The sequence below is a fragment of the Morus notabilis genome, unplaced genomic scaffold, assembly GCF_000414095.1.
Source record: "Morus notabilis unplaced genomic scaffold, ASM41409v2 Scaffold1112, whole genome shotgun sequence".
In the NCBI taxonomy this organism is placed as follows: domain Eukaryota; kingdom Viridiplantae; phylum Streptophyta; class Magnoliopsida; order Rosales; family Moraceae; genus Morus; species Morus notabilis.
In genome coordinates this window covers 150,250-163,767 of record NW_010367774.1, presented here as the reverse complement: position 1 = coordinate 163,767, position 13,518 = coordinate 150,250, and the positions used below count along the sequence as shown (strand labels likewise).

Below are 13,518 nucleotides of genomic sequence, written 5' to 3'. Positions count from 1 at the left end.
GGAATTCAAAGGGCCTTTTTGCAATTATGCCGTTTTTGTTTGGCTAACTTCAATATTTTATGGACCTAGTGTGTCAAGGTCAACATATCAGTTACATAAAAATTAAAAAATGTATAAATTTTTTATTCCTTGATTTATATAAAATTACATAAAAATTAAAAAATATATAAATTTAATGATTAAAAAAATATGATTTATCGAGACGAGACCCTAAGTATATTAAAAAATCTTCTTATTCTATATTCTCAACAAAAAAAAAATCTATATTTTATTATTTTTCTACTAATGGCATAAGAGGTTTAATACGTGCTCTCTGATGAAGGTTCTTAAGATTATGTGCCGTTGATGGTGCCTAATGACCAATTAAATTGGATCGGATCGACTAAGTTCTCTGGTAGGGTTTTCGCCTCATTATTTAATCTTTAATAATGTTAAATATATTACAAGTAAATAAATGTATGAAAAAGAAAATCAATTAAAACATGAAAAAAAAAAAGAATCGAATGATAATAAAGACCAAGTTTTAAGTGTGTCGCAAGATTTTAGCCCCTTTTTTTATTGTTGGAAAAAAAATAGACCAAAAACTTCATTCATACTTGAAAAATTTTCCACCCAAATTTATTCTCATTCATTAAGAAGAAAAAAAGAAAAGGAAAGAAAAGTAGCAAGTAATGTATGTATATCAGTTCGCCGCCAGATGACCAATGTCGGGTGAGGGAAATATCACTTCCAAAAATTTTTTTTTTTTAAGGAAAAAAAGTTTTTTTTTTTTTTTCTGAGGGAGTTGAATTTTTAATATACCAGAAAATATTCACAGGAAAGTGTGCATATGATTAACTCTACTTTGAAAAAACTGAACTTCGAAAGTGGTATAGGGCCCAATTAACATACCAATGTTAAGAGTGCCACTTAGTTTGCTTAAAAGGTATATTTAAATAATAATTTTTTATTTTAACGTTTAAAATTTAAATTTTTTATAAAAAAAAAATACTATAATAAAATTCAGTTGTGTATCATATCATATTATGCATGAAAGTCTTGAATGCCAAGATTCACAAAACAGAAAGTTACAAACAAATGTCAAAAGACTCGGAACAACATTTTGTCAGCATCCTCGGTGAAGTTTGAATGAAGTTGCTGTAACTACGGACAAATAGTGACAGTCACTTTGCAAGTTACAAGGTAACAACCCACGTATTTCCAATAACAGTAATAATTGATCAAGACAGATATTAACTTGACATCCAGGTAATAGGACACTCATATTAAGCTTTTAATTAAATCAAAGAACAGGGAAAGACAGTAAATTTCCAACAACAGAAACTCAGACAAAATACAAGCATGAAGTATCCAAAAACCCGAAAACTGCTCGATTACAAAATTCAAATGGTTACTCCTCTATGTCGTCTCAGACAGCAATCTCATCCAAGAACAATCATGCAGGCCTTCGAAACAAGAAAGGAACACATCCTCCCTGTATCACCAAGTAACAACGACGATCAAATCTACATAGATTTTCCCATAGAATATCTGAACTTCAGATGATCAACCCTTTTAGCATGATCGTCAAATTGTAGGATTCATCAGACTCTATATATAATATCGACGTATATTAATGTGTTGAAGCAGCAGGAGCAGAAGCAGGAGCAGGAGCACCGCCCAAACCCATTTTCTGACCCAAAAGTGAAAGCTGCTCCACAAACTCGACCCCAGTTAGTATTTCTGTTGTTCCATATATTACATGCTTCAAAGGCTGCTGACGCTGAACAAGCTCTTGCAGGCTCCCATATTCCACATAATTACCACCACCAATCATGAATACAATGGCTTCCTTAAAAGGTCCTTTCAAGTGGCTGCTACCAGATCCGGATTTAGGAGCACGAGGGTCGAAAACTAGATAAGAGTCAACTTCTGGGTTCGGCTTCCCCTCCATCAAGGCCTCCACTGTTCTTGTCAATGCTAACTGCCTATCATTTGACAAAAGATTCTTCACTCCTGCTGTCACAGCACTAATTGACTGCCCATAGAGTTTCTCAGCCCAATCGACAATGTTGCTTCGGCTAGCAGAGTTGGCATGTGCCAGCGAGACATTCAGTGATTTAATCTTCTTCACATACTGAAAAGCACTGGTGTCGACCTCGGACTCCCTGAGGGCTGCTTCCACAGCCTCTACTTCTGCCTGATTAATGCTTTCTGAAGAAATAAGATACATGATGGCAAACCTCAACTTATCCATCTTAGTCCCTTTTCCTCTAAGAACACCTAAAAGATCATTGCGATCAATTCCCCCTCTGATGATCATGTCATTCTCCTTTTTCGCATAAGAATCAAGAGACCTCTCCTTGATCTCACCCAACAACACAGTTGCAATGTTTGTGTGCTTATCAATCACCTGTTTCCTCTCAGTCAACTCCGGAAGTGAGTTCACTGCATTCATTAAATGCTTGGTGTTTCCAATCAAGTCAGTGCCCTCAAATTCAGCTCCATCAGTTCCGCCAGTTCTCCTATTGACATCATCAACATCCTTCTTATACTTATTCAGTTGGGTCTCAATCTCCACCGCAACTTCAGGAAATTCCAAAGATCCATTAGCTACCCAAAATGGATCTGAACCATCTAATTCATACGATTTCGTTCCACCCTTTTCACCCGGCACTGTCAACCTATTTAGCTTCAATCCAAGAATATCATGCACCAAAGGTCGGTACCTAAAATCATGCTGTATGCCCACAGATAACTCAAAGTTCCGATCAAATATACACAAAATTGGGCGCTGGAAAGAGCTAACAAAATTCCCACCTTCTGTAAACAAATTGTTTTTTGACAACAAGTGATCACGCAATCGCTGGTCTAATGCTGATGCTACCATCTCTGCAGGACCACCACGCGGACACCTAATAATCGGCACCACTGCAAGAGTGGCCAAAACACAGAACAACCCACCAACAATCTTCTCAATTATCTCCTCAATTTCACGGTCCCCTGCGGACGGATCATTCAGCTGCACATAACTGGACTTCTGTGCCAATGAAAACAAGTTATCCTCCAATGTTACAAACTCCAAATACTGATCATGCACCTTAGCTATCCTGCTAATCGAATCCGAATTCAGAGTCCCGGAAGCTAGATCCTCGAGCAGCGGACGGGGAATCGACGATGAGAAATTGAGGTGGAAGGTATCGTAGAGCGAGCGAGAAGCGTCGGCAATGATCCGCTGGATGTTGGGCGGGGTGGGTTGAACAAAGTAAACGGCAGGAACATCCAGAACCGGTTTTCGGTCCTTGTCAATGAGGAAGTAGAGGGTCACACCGTGTTTGCGAAGATCCTTAACATGAATCAGAGGCGAAAGGATGTTTTGGCAAAATCTATCATAGATCAAGATCTTGTACACATCTTCGTTTGCCGTACCCGTCGCGTTAACGGGTTGGTTCAGATTCAACATACGAATAATACATTCTGAATCCACAAAATCACAAATCAAATTCAACATCTCATACGCATAAAAAAAAAAAAAAATCATTTGCGGATTGACCTATATTGAAATCGTAAAATTATTCCATAAATTGTTTTAATCACGTTTCATATTACAGATCAGACTTGTACCACTCAAATCGTTAATATTTCGCCTGGAATTCATTCTTCGCCGAAAAAACTAGAAATGAAAGGAATCTCGGTTTGAAGTTCTGAAGTCTCATTAGAGTTCATTTGTTGAAGCGTAGATCTACCGAAATCGAGAAGGGGAAAAAAAGGATCCAGAAAGAAAAAGATTCATAATACCTGCTTGCCTTTGACGAAGATTGAGAGCCATGGCTGAGAAATCCGAGCTCAATTCTGGTTCACTTGAAGTTGAAGACGACGCTTTTCAGTTTTTTTTCCTGCAAATTCGGGAGGAGGAAAGGACCCTCCGAGCATAAAATCGAACTCGACGAAGGGTATAGATATAAAAAAGAAAAAGGAAAAGAAAAGAAGAGATAAAAATCTTATGCGGTCAGATTCACATAGAAAATCTTCAATCTTCATAAGCCAATAGTATTTCGCCACGATCTTTTGTTGACCGATGGGTAGATATAAAAAAGAAAAAGGAAAAGAAAAGAAGAGATAAAAATCTTATGCAGTCAGGTTCACATAAAAAATCTTCATGAGCCAATAATATTTCGCCACGATCTTTTGTTGACCGATGGGCTGACCGAGGTTATATTTTGAGCAGTGTGATTGGCTAATAGAAACTTACGTGGCGTGAGTGTGCACCAATATAATTGCACTAAGCACACGGACACGCTTAAAGGCGTACCACCAGTGAAGCGAAGAAGGTGATCAGGTTTGCGTTACAGGGGAAAATGAAGTCGACGACGTCGTTTTTATGCAACAAATACTGGGTTCTGAGGCATGGCAAGAGCATTCCAAATGAAAAATGCCTCATTGTTTCCTCTATGGTTTCTTTCTTCTTTTTTTCTTTTGTTTTGTGTTTATGGCAAAATTTATGTATTTATTTTCTTTTATTTTCTTAAGTTTTTCATTTTGATTCCATGTTGGTATTGTATGGACAGGAAAATGGTACGTGCCCAGAGTATGAATTGGCGTCCAAAGGCGTAAACCAGGCACTATTGGCTGGACAGTTGTTCCTAAAGGCTAGTACTTTGAGATTTATTCACTCTTGCATGATTTCTTTTTTTCTGGGTACTGCTGGGTGTTGCAATTTTTTGGGTAGAAAACTAATTAGATGTTACTCTTTTGGAGGAGCATTTTTGTTGATTTGGTTGGTTCTGCTAGCTGACCATAATTATGAAGAAGATCTAGGCAAGAATGATTTTATTATCTTGATATGTTGGTCTTAAAGAGTTATGGGTTTTATCAGACTCTGAGCCAATATCAGTTGTGTCATGAGGCCTTAGTTGGTTGAAGGGAGGTGTGGAAATTATTGGGTGAAGAAAGGTTTGCGAATCCATCATACATGATTGAGTTGTCTAAATTTCTGTCCTACATCTGAACTGAACTCTTTCTAGTTATTGAATCTCTTTCTAATTGCTCGGGAACGATCAAGAGATTCTCGAGAAAAAATACGGGTTTATGCTTCTGGGATGAAGGTTTGATCTCCTTTTGGGCTTAAATCAACGCGTTCTTAGAAGAAATGTGTGAATATCAATCTTATTGATATCATCGATATTATAAGTATCTGCCCGAATGCTGTCAATCTAATGCCATTTTTTATACAAAGAAATGGTTTTTTTCCTATGTCTAGTGAATACTAGTATTCATATTGCTATAATTCCATTGATGGGTTTTATCTTATCTGGCCATAACAATTATTTGTCGACTTCATCTAGTAGAGACCTGGTTCATTTCTTTTGTGGGCTAACATTAGTTACATGTGCAGCAACTGAAGGAAAATAATATTCCAGTTGAGGATGTGCGCATTTGTTACTCTCCATTTTCAAGAACAACTCACACTGCTAGAGTTGTTGCATCCGTTCTCAACATTCCGTTTGAAGGCCCTCAATGTAAGGTAAAATCCATCCCACACCTCTTAAAACAAAATCATTTTTCATTGCTTTAGCTATTCATGTTTGCTTAATGTGAAATTGGTGCTCCCATTTTTTCTTTTGGCTGACTCCTTAATTCAAAATATCATTCATTTGTAGCCCGGTAAATCCACACCTAACACCACTTTGATGAGTAGAGTTCAAATCCCCCAAGTTCTATATACGTCTGTCCACTCTAAAATATATGTCCACACACACACACATACATATATATACGACAAGTTTTCAATAATTACGTTTTTATGGTGGCTACTCATTAAATACAAAAATTTGATGATGTGGTATGATAAGAATCGTATATATATATGCGAACTTTGAATTACTTCACTGTGACAAATTGTATTATATTTTTTGATGGACAGGTCATAGAAGATCTTAGGGAGCGATACTTTGGTCCTTCATTTGAACTTATGTCACACGACAGGGTAAGCAGTTTACGGATTATGAGTACACTAGTTCAGTCCAAATTGGCGATCAGTTTTCTCTTTCGTTATAAAACAAAAGTTATCTTTAACCTTCTTAATTTTATTTAACTTTTTATGAACAGTATCTGGAGATCTGGGCTCTTGATGAGAAGGACCCATTCATGAGGGCAGAAGAAGGTGGAGAGAGTGTTGATGATGTTGTGTCTAGACTCACAAGGGCTATGGCAGCAATGGAAGCTCAGTTTCAGGGGTAAATTATTCATCTCATTTTGGCATAAGTTAAAAAGGATTCAAAAGTTGTTGTGAACAAGACTGAATAGATTAGTTCAGTTTTTGTGCACTAATCAAATGCTCATCCATCTAAGCACTCTGTTGTTTTAGCTGATGAGTACGGCATCCCAGCATAGCTTTTCATTTTAGTCCATCTGATCTCTGGTGCAAATGCTAACGTGAAACTTACATTTGGTACTTAAAATTGTGAAAATGGTATATTTGATATATTATTATACTTTTTGCTCTATTTCAAATGTTATATCTATCTTGTTGCCACAATTATTTAGTTTTGTAACTTGTAAAATTATACTTTTAACTACAAACAATTTGAAAATAACAATTTTGATAATGATTAAATGAAAACGTCAATATAGCAACCAATAACAATCAAATGCTAAATTTTGAAATTTGCTTTACTTGTGTTAATTTAGCACAGCACACGTCAAATTTTGTACCAAAAGTAGCACTAGATTGGAGAGTGATTTTCCTACTCAAATGCTAAAATTTGTTGTTAGGCACTAATTTAACACTGTATTGGAGATGCTCTATAATTATTATTCTTATGTTTCTAAATACATGTTGACTTCGCAGGTGCACTATATTGGTTGTTAGCCATGGTGATCCACTTCAAATCCTGCAGACAATACTAAATGCTGTTCAGCAACAAACAGAAACAGGACCCATATGGAATGACTTGGAATCAAAAATTCAAGCAGTTAGAATCTCTCCCATATTGTCACAGCACCGGAACTTTGCATTACTGACTGGAGAGCTCAGGGCAGTCATATGAAACTAAGCTGGCTCGCATGAATAAAAATCCCAAAACTGCTTATTAAAAACTTATTGAGTTTCGCATACTAGATTTTTCCCGGGAAATTTTTGCTGAAGATTTTGCTAGCTCACCTGGATGATGACACTTTCTTTATGCGTTGTTATAATAACACTCAATGTAGCGCAAATTCATGATGCTTTATTATAAGCTTGTACTGATTCAAATTCATAAGCTATTAAAGGTAGAAAAAAGAAAACCTATTTCTTGAAGCATAAAGTTCAATGGGAAAAGGCTTGGCCAATATTTCAATTTCCCAAAGACAGCGTCATTGTTCTTTATATTTCACTCCTGAACATGTTTCGATAGTATAAAATGCCAATTATGCAACAAGATTCTTTACCCCCTCTATCAACAATACCCCAATTCATGGGTAAGTTCTGTACAGGAATTTCAGAAACCAATCATAATAATAGCAACATATATTCCACCAGCTGCGGCACAGAGAACATGAGCATCCTTACAGCAGATAAATTCAGATCAAACAACCCACAGCATCCAAGTCAAGCTAACACGTAGGATTGGTAAACTGCCTTTGTCAAGTCAGGCAAAATGCCGGTAACAAGCCTCTGTCGTTAGAACCTTACTTTGATATGATAATAAGCCATCCATCCTTCAATCTCCCACAATTCTCCGCACAACTAATCTTTGGTAAGCCATCTGTGGCCTCGAATCTGATATCCACCATAACTTTGGTCACTGCTGCTCTCTCCCCCACTTTCTGCACTTGTATATCCTGATTTTCGGCGATGCTTCTTTCCCCTAGAAACCCCACTATCGCTAATACTCCCATTCAGCAGAGGGTCATCAATACCACGAATCACCCTTCGAGCAGGAGGCGGTCCAATGCAACTGTCATCCTTTGTTCTTTTTTTATCCTTTTCGTGTTTCTTTATGTTTTGGGAGATCTTATGTAATTTCTCATTGAACTTTGTGATCCCCTTCTCAACTGGCTCCACTGCTTGGGTTACCGTGAACTTCACATCATTCACTATCTGTAATATTAAAATTCAGCAGACGCGATCAGATAGTTATTTTTGTCCATCAAAACACTCTCCAAGATTCAGCACCCAGTTTTAGAAAATGAAGAGGCAGGAAATAGTGCTCCACTATCAACAATACATAGAGAAACTTACATATCCCGTGCCGCCTACAAAAACATCCCGAACACTTTCTCTGATGGTCATACCACTCTTGACATCAATATCAGGAGTGGGAAGGCGAAGCTTTGTTGGGCGTTCGCTGTCCCTAACTTCATCAGGATCTAAAGGACAGTCAACGGATGCATAGTCCCCAAGAACTGCAACACTCCCAGGGAAGCGATCTCCCATTAGCTCATATGGTTTTGCAGGAAACACATACAGGTGAACGATAGAAGCAATGCACATCTGTACTGGATGAACACTGTATTTGTCAAACTTTGATATATTGAATGAGAACAACGTAATCATAAAGCTTTATGTGTAATAGTAAAACAAGTAAATCTCAGCCTCACGCTAAATGATTGTCTTTTAATGCAAGAAAATATCTACCTCTATACAAATGATGAAGTCTTGGACGCTTGACTTGAATTGTAGGCCTTGAGCTATTGGACTTTTGAACAAACCAAAGGCATAAAGAGCAGCGATTGCCACACCTTGCCACCAGGTCAGAAACACAATTGATTTAAAAGTCAGGAACTTGTACAGAGGTTTTATGTGGGCCAATTCATCCTTTGTTACGGCATAGAATTGAACTAGACAATATAAAGCCCATGACTGGCTGAAATTGAGAACAACTGCGATATAAGGATATCTGCAAATAGGAGAGGCGCTACAACAATTAGGTTTTTATGGCAAGTTATACATCATTACCATCTTATTTTCCAAACTTTAACGTCACAAGATTTTATCATATTTGAGATATCTTACCCACATCCCAATTTAAATTCTCCTTCACAATATGTACCAAAGGCTTCAAGAATTAATGCTAACATAGCACTTAAAGCCTTGATTATCATCTGCCAGACAAAAGAAAATACATAAAAGATGTGATAGGAACAAAGAATAAGTTGAAGAACAACGCTAGTAAGTAACAAAAGCTGTTAGAGTGATAGCAAACATACATACTGAACAATTCCGAATTTGATAATCTGGTAAAACCATTGGCCAAGTTTCCATGGTTTTAGGAAAAGGTTCATTGGAAAAGGATGCTTTACAGTTCCCTTTTCCGAACTGGGTTCTAATAGAGGAGTCTTAGCACTGGCGCGGCCTTGCCTTTCCATAAATTCTATAGTTCTCTCCTCCCCACCTTGAAAAAATTAGAAATAATAAACAAAATTAAAGAGGGAAATTTAGTTATCATCAACTAAATCTAATTCAGTAAAAAGTAATGATAATCAAAGTAAAATCAATCCAACCACCCTTTAAATGTTAAAAAATAAAAATAAAAAATAAAAATAAAAACACTAATATGAATCTTCCATCGTGATGCCTCTACAGCAGCATGACACTGAAATATATACATTAGTCGGTCGTATGAGGCCAATAAGAACTGGAGCCTCTAAAGGACTTATCAAGACTTTTAAGTGGAAAATGGCATTTACTCGTTTCCAAAAAGCATTCCAATCCATGTAACCCCTTTAAAACCTGTTAAAAGTATTCAAAAAAGTGATTTTTTTTTTTTTTTGCTCGGAGAAAAAGAGTGATTTTTTTTTAACTTACGAAAAAGTGTGAATTTAAAACTCCTAGTTTATGATAATTGCTTCTTTCCAGAAAATCATCTTCTTATTGCTACAATAATAAAATACAAAGACGAAAAAAATGCCAGCGGCCAGCCCTAATATATTAATACCATCCATTCCGGTAATGTGCAAAGCAAGCAACTACAGAAAACTGCACTAGTGAACTAAAATTCTACTGAAAAGAGATTGTATTTCACATGACTTTTCAATATTAAAAGGAGAGCATGAAAATGACATACCCAAGCATGCTACAAGGTATCTTCCAAAGCAATACATGGCAAAGGATTCATAACAATCCCGAAGTATTCCACAATCAACACTAATAGATGGGTTCACCAATGATACAAACTGTGCATAAAAAAATAAAAAATAAAATTAAGTTAGAAAAGCAGAAGCAATACAGAGAAACAAGAAGCTAGGCGCTGAAACAATATCATGGCACAGCACATTCATCTAAGTTTTGAAAAGAAATGAGAAGGGAAAAGGAAAGGTTAAATAAAGTCAGAAATATGCACATCAGAAAATTATCCCTGCTATATAATCAAACAAAATAAGCAACAACTTCTTGAACAAACACATATGATAAACAAGTAGTTGAATATTCATTTTAAAACCTATCATACCAGCGTAGAGCAAATTGATAATTGATCCTCTAATCTCAAGCTGTAAGATACTATTTATAGGTACAATTTTATTAAAATAATAATAATAATTCTGCGTAGAAATCTCGGATCAAGATTCATGATGCAAATAAGGGCAAGGTGCATTGGTCACCATCACCACCAAAAGATTTTAAATGAAAAGTTCGTTCAATGGAACCTTATAAGAACTTACAGATTCTATTGCATAACAGGGGACCATGAGGATAACTCCAATCAAAAACTTTTGTTCCTGAGCATTGAGAACAGATCAAAGGGAAATAAAACGAAAAACAAAAAGGAAAAATAAGAAAAGCTAAGCATCTGTTTATTAAATAAACATGTATAGTACAGCTACCTCAGGATTCTTGTATGCAGATAGGTGCTCCAATAGAAGGTAAAGTGAAAGGGTAAGAGTGAGGAGTACAAAGCCACCAGCAGCTAAACTTGCCCATGTAGGAGGCGAGTATTCCAACTTGGTAAAAAGAGCAAAATAATCTATTATCTCCATTGGCTAAGCTAACTTCAGATTGTCCACCATTATGGGATCAAAAATTCCCAAACGAAAGCATTAGTGGCTAATCAAGATAGCCAAAAGCATATTATCCTGTTAACACACACAATGAACATTCATTATATATCGTGCAAGTTATAATAAACTGCAAACTTACAAAAACATGTTCAACTCTAAACTAATTACTCACAGCTTATAAAAGGATTCTCAGCCTCAATCCACAGAATCGAAGCAAATGGGTAAAAAAAAAAAGGCTTCTATAAATTTTTCAAAGATTCAAAAAGAACCCAAAAACCAAAGTTGCCCGTAGAACATTCCACTCAATGTACAGCCAGTAATTCATCAGATTAAGCACAATCAAAAGCACAGAAAAAGGGAAAAGCAAATAAAATGATAGCAATACATTAAAACACATATCTCTCCATTAAATTACTCACAAAGATGAGGAAGTTTTAGATTATCTGAAATCTAAATTTAATCTCACGTGCTCTTGAGGCTGAGCAAACATCGTTAAAAAATAAAAAACTAAAAATCTAAGCTCAAAAGTGGGCAAGATTAAGTGAAAAGCATTTCTATGAAAGGTTAATTAATTTACTTATTATAAAAATTTGAGCTAAAATTGAAGAAGAGTTGACCAAATTTCCAGCAATTTACCTACAAGCCAACAGAATTCGGAGAACAAAAGGGTATGATCGGAGAATCAAAGTGCGGGATGGAGAGAGGTTTCGTTCCCAAATCCCAATTGAATAAACCCTAGAAAAACTTTCAATTAAGGAACATCTGAAGGAAGCTCTGAAATCAGGATGGGGACAGCACGTGCGATAATTGCAATAATCTTTTCTTTTTTCTTTTTTTTTCTTTCTATGAAATTGCGACGATCCTTCGACCAAGATTCTCTTGTTTGGTGTATTAATAACTTATATTTTTTAATTATTAAATATGCATATTTTTTAATTTTTATGTGATTTTATATAAATTTGACAGATTAAAAATTTATGTGACGTTTGTTTTAAGGGTTTTAGATCATGATTCTTAATTCTATTATAGTATTTTTCTCTTATAAAAAATTTAAATTTTAAAAATCAGAATCATGAACTATAATTTTAAACTTGTGAACCAAACATCATCTTAATCTACCGGTATGTTATGACGTACCAAAGAAAGTCTATTTTTATTATAAAAAAAAAGAGAAAAATCATTTTTTAAAATACGTATACCGTTTTAAATTTGAGAGTTTACAGTAAGGTAGCAGTTCAATGGTAAGTTATCAAAAAAACAAAGTTTAATGGTCAAATATGTCGTTTATCATTTAAAATTTAGTCGTCTTTAAAATAAAAACGAATGGCTTGTTCTTTTGAGTGAAAAACTCAAAAAAATGCAACTCGAGTTACAACTTTATTCAAATTTATGTTCTTTTAAGTTTAAACTCGAGTTCAAACTCGAGTTTAGGACTAAAACTCGAGTTCAAGTTTCCCCTTCAACTCGAGTTCAGAAACTCGAACTCAAATTAATGAACAGTATTTTTTATATTCTTAAAAATGTTATAACTTTTTCGTTTTAATTCTGATTGAGATGATTTTTTTTCTATGCGTTGACAACGAAAAGACGAATAAAACCCGACCCATATACCTTATTAAAATTTTTCATTAACATTGAGTTTTTATTAAAATATTATCTAAATATAAATTCAAGTTTTGACTCACTCAAACACAAACTCAAAAAGATTCTTATCTCAAACCATAACTCAAATATACACAACCAAACACAAACTCAAGTTACAAGTTCAACTCAAATTATAACTCAAATTTAACTCAAGAATTATACTCAAATTAAACTCCAAAAGAATAAGCCCGAAGTATTGTTCCATCATTTTTAAGAACGACATTCATTTAAACTATCACTATGATGTCGTTTAATGAGAAAAACGAAAAAACCCACATGTCACTGTCAACTGTAATGTTGATAACAGTATAGTGACCTTGTCTCGTATTTCAGTATATCTTGTAGTTTATCTAGAATCTAGCAATAGCCAAAACTCTTTTTTACGGGCTGCTATGCTATGTGGCAGCCCTCCAATTAACTCTTTTTTATTTTTATTTTTTTGTAATTTTTTTTTACATTTCAATTTTTTGTGTGTTTTTTAAAATATGATGTTCCTTATGTGCTCTTATTAACCAAAGCTATTTTCTATAGAATTGTCATGTAGCAGCCCCTCTAATTAGCTCTTTCTTATTTTTTTTATTTTTATTTTTTTGTGTTTTTTATATTTTTATATTTTTGTGTGTTTTTTAAATATGATGTTTTTTATTTTACTCTGATAAGATTAATTTTTTCGTATATGTTCTTATTTTATTTTTTGTTAGTTAAAATAATTTTTTTCGGATGTGTCCTTACTTAAATTTTTCATCAATTATTATCTTTACACATTTTTTTTAAATAAATTTAAAAATCCTTAAATTGTTGTATAAATGAATTTTTTATTATTCAATAAATAATAAACTCTTCAAGTGTCTCTAATACGACAATACGTACGTGCAAAACATATTACAAAACTAGTTATATAGAAAAGAACATATC

At 34.8% G+C, this 13,518-nt stretch overlaps 3 protein-coding genes across 5 annotated transcripts; 1 reads left to right on the top strand and 2 right to left on the bottom strand.

Annotated features, from left to right (window-relative positions):
- Positions 1–1,012: 1,012 nt before the first annotated feature.
- LOC21390015 (SEC1 family transport protein SLY1) lies at positions 1,013–3,944 on the bottom strand. The gene is made up of 2 exons (XM_010113417.2): positions 3,778–3,944; positions 1,013–3,456 (listed from the first exon to the last, which is right to left on the bottom strand). Exons 1-2 carry the CDS (start codon positions 3,806–3,808, stop codon positions 1,613–1,615), a joined length of 1,875 nt encoding a protein of 624 aa, XP_010111719.1. The 5' UTR covers positions 3,809–3,944; the 3' UTR covers positions 1,013–1,612.
- Positions 3,945–4,297: 353 nt separating this feature from the next.
- On the top strand, positions 4,298–7,107 carry LOC21390014. Its single transcript, XM_024175600.1, has 6 exons — positions 4,298–4,433; positions 4,548–4,628; positions 5,375–5,503; positions 5,903–5,965; positions 6,088–6,215; positions 6,830–7,107. The coding sequence occupies exons 1-6, from the start codon at positions 4,338–4,340 to the stop codon at positions 7,026–7,028; spliced, it is 696 nt and encodes a 231-aa protein (XP_024031368.1). The 5' UTR covers positions 4,298–4,337; the 3' UTR covers positions 7,029–7,107.
- An 81-nt stretch (positions 7,108–7,188) lies between these two features.
- Positions 7,189–11,809, bottom strand: LOC21390013 (protein LAZ1). 3 transcript variants are annotated; one of them, XM_010113415.2, is made up of 9 exons: positions 11,596–11,809; positions 10,786–11,034; positions 10,624–10,680; positions 10,029–10,137; positions 9,172–9,356; positions 8,978–9,066; positions 8,600–8,861; positions 8,204–8,485; positions 7,189–8,062 (listed from the first exon to the last, which is right to left on the bottom strand). In XM_010113415.2, exons 2-9 carry the CDS (start codon positions 10,936–10,938, stop codon positions 7,709–7,711), a joined length of 1,491 nt encoding a protein of 496 aa, XP_010111717.1. In that variant the 5' UTR covers positions 10,939–11,034; positions 11,596–11,809; the 3' UTR covers positions 7,189–7,708. The 3 variants fall into 3 exon arrangements, with proteins under 3 accessions (XP_010111717.1, XP_024031366.1, XP_024031367.1); XM_024175598.1 differs by having other exon boundaries at positions 8,204–8,455; XM_024175599.1 differs by lacking the exon at positions 7,189–8,062 and having other exon boundaries at positions 8,306–8,460.
- Between the last annotated feature and the right edge of the window lie 1,709 nt (positions 11,810–13,518).

What these genes read in the sequence shown, in the direction of transcription:
- LOC21390014 (XM_024175600.1), top strand. Translation starts at nt 4,338, where the DNA reads ATGAAGTCGACGACGTCGTTTTTATGCAACAAATACTGGGTTCTGAGG. An exon ending in GCCTCATTGTTTCCTCTATG is followed by an intron (nt 4,434 to 4,547) that starts GTTTCTTTCTTC and finishes TTGTATGGACAG; the next exon opens with GAAAATGGTACGTGCCCAGA. An exon ending in AACTTATGTCACACGACAGG is followed by an intron (nt 5,966 to 6,087) that starts GTAAGCAGTTTA and finishes TTTTATGAACAG; the next exon opens with TATCTGGAGATCTGGGCTCT.
- LOC21390015 (XM_010113417.2), bottom strand. Translation starts at nt 3,808, where the DNA reads ATGGCTCTCAATCTTCGTCAAAGGCAAGCAG. An exon ending in TCTTCGTCAAAGGCAAGCAG is followed by an intron (nt 3,457 to 3,777) that starts GTATTATGAATC and finishes TTGTGGATTCAG; the next exon opens with AATGTATTATTCGTATGTTG.
- LOC21390013 (XM_010113415.2), bottom strand. Translation starts at nt 10,938, where the DNA reads ATGGAGATAATAGATTATTTTGCTCTTTTTACCAAGTTGGAATACTCG. An exon ending in ATACCTTGTAGCATGCTTGG is followed by an intron (nt 9,357 to 10,028) that starts GTATGTCATTTT and finishes AATTTTTTCAAG; the next exon opens with GTGGGGAGGAGAGAACTATA. An exon ending in TTGTAGGCGGCACGGGATAT is followed by an intron (nt 8,063 to 8,203) that starts GTAAGTTTCTCT and finishes TTAATATTACAG; the next exon opens with ATAGTGAATGATGTGAAGTT.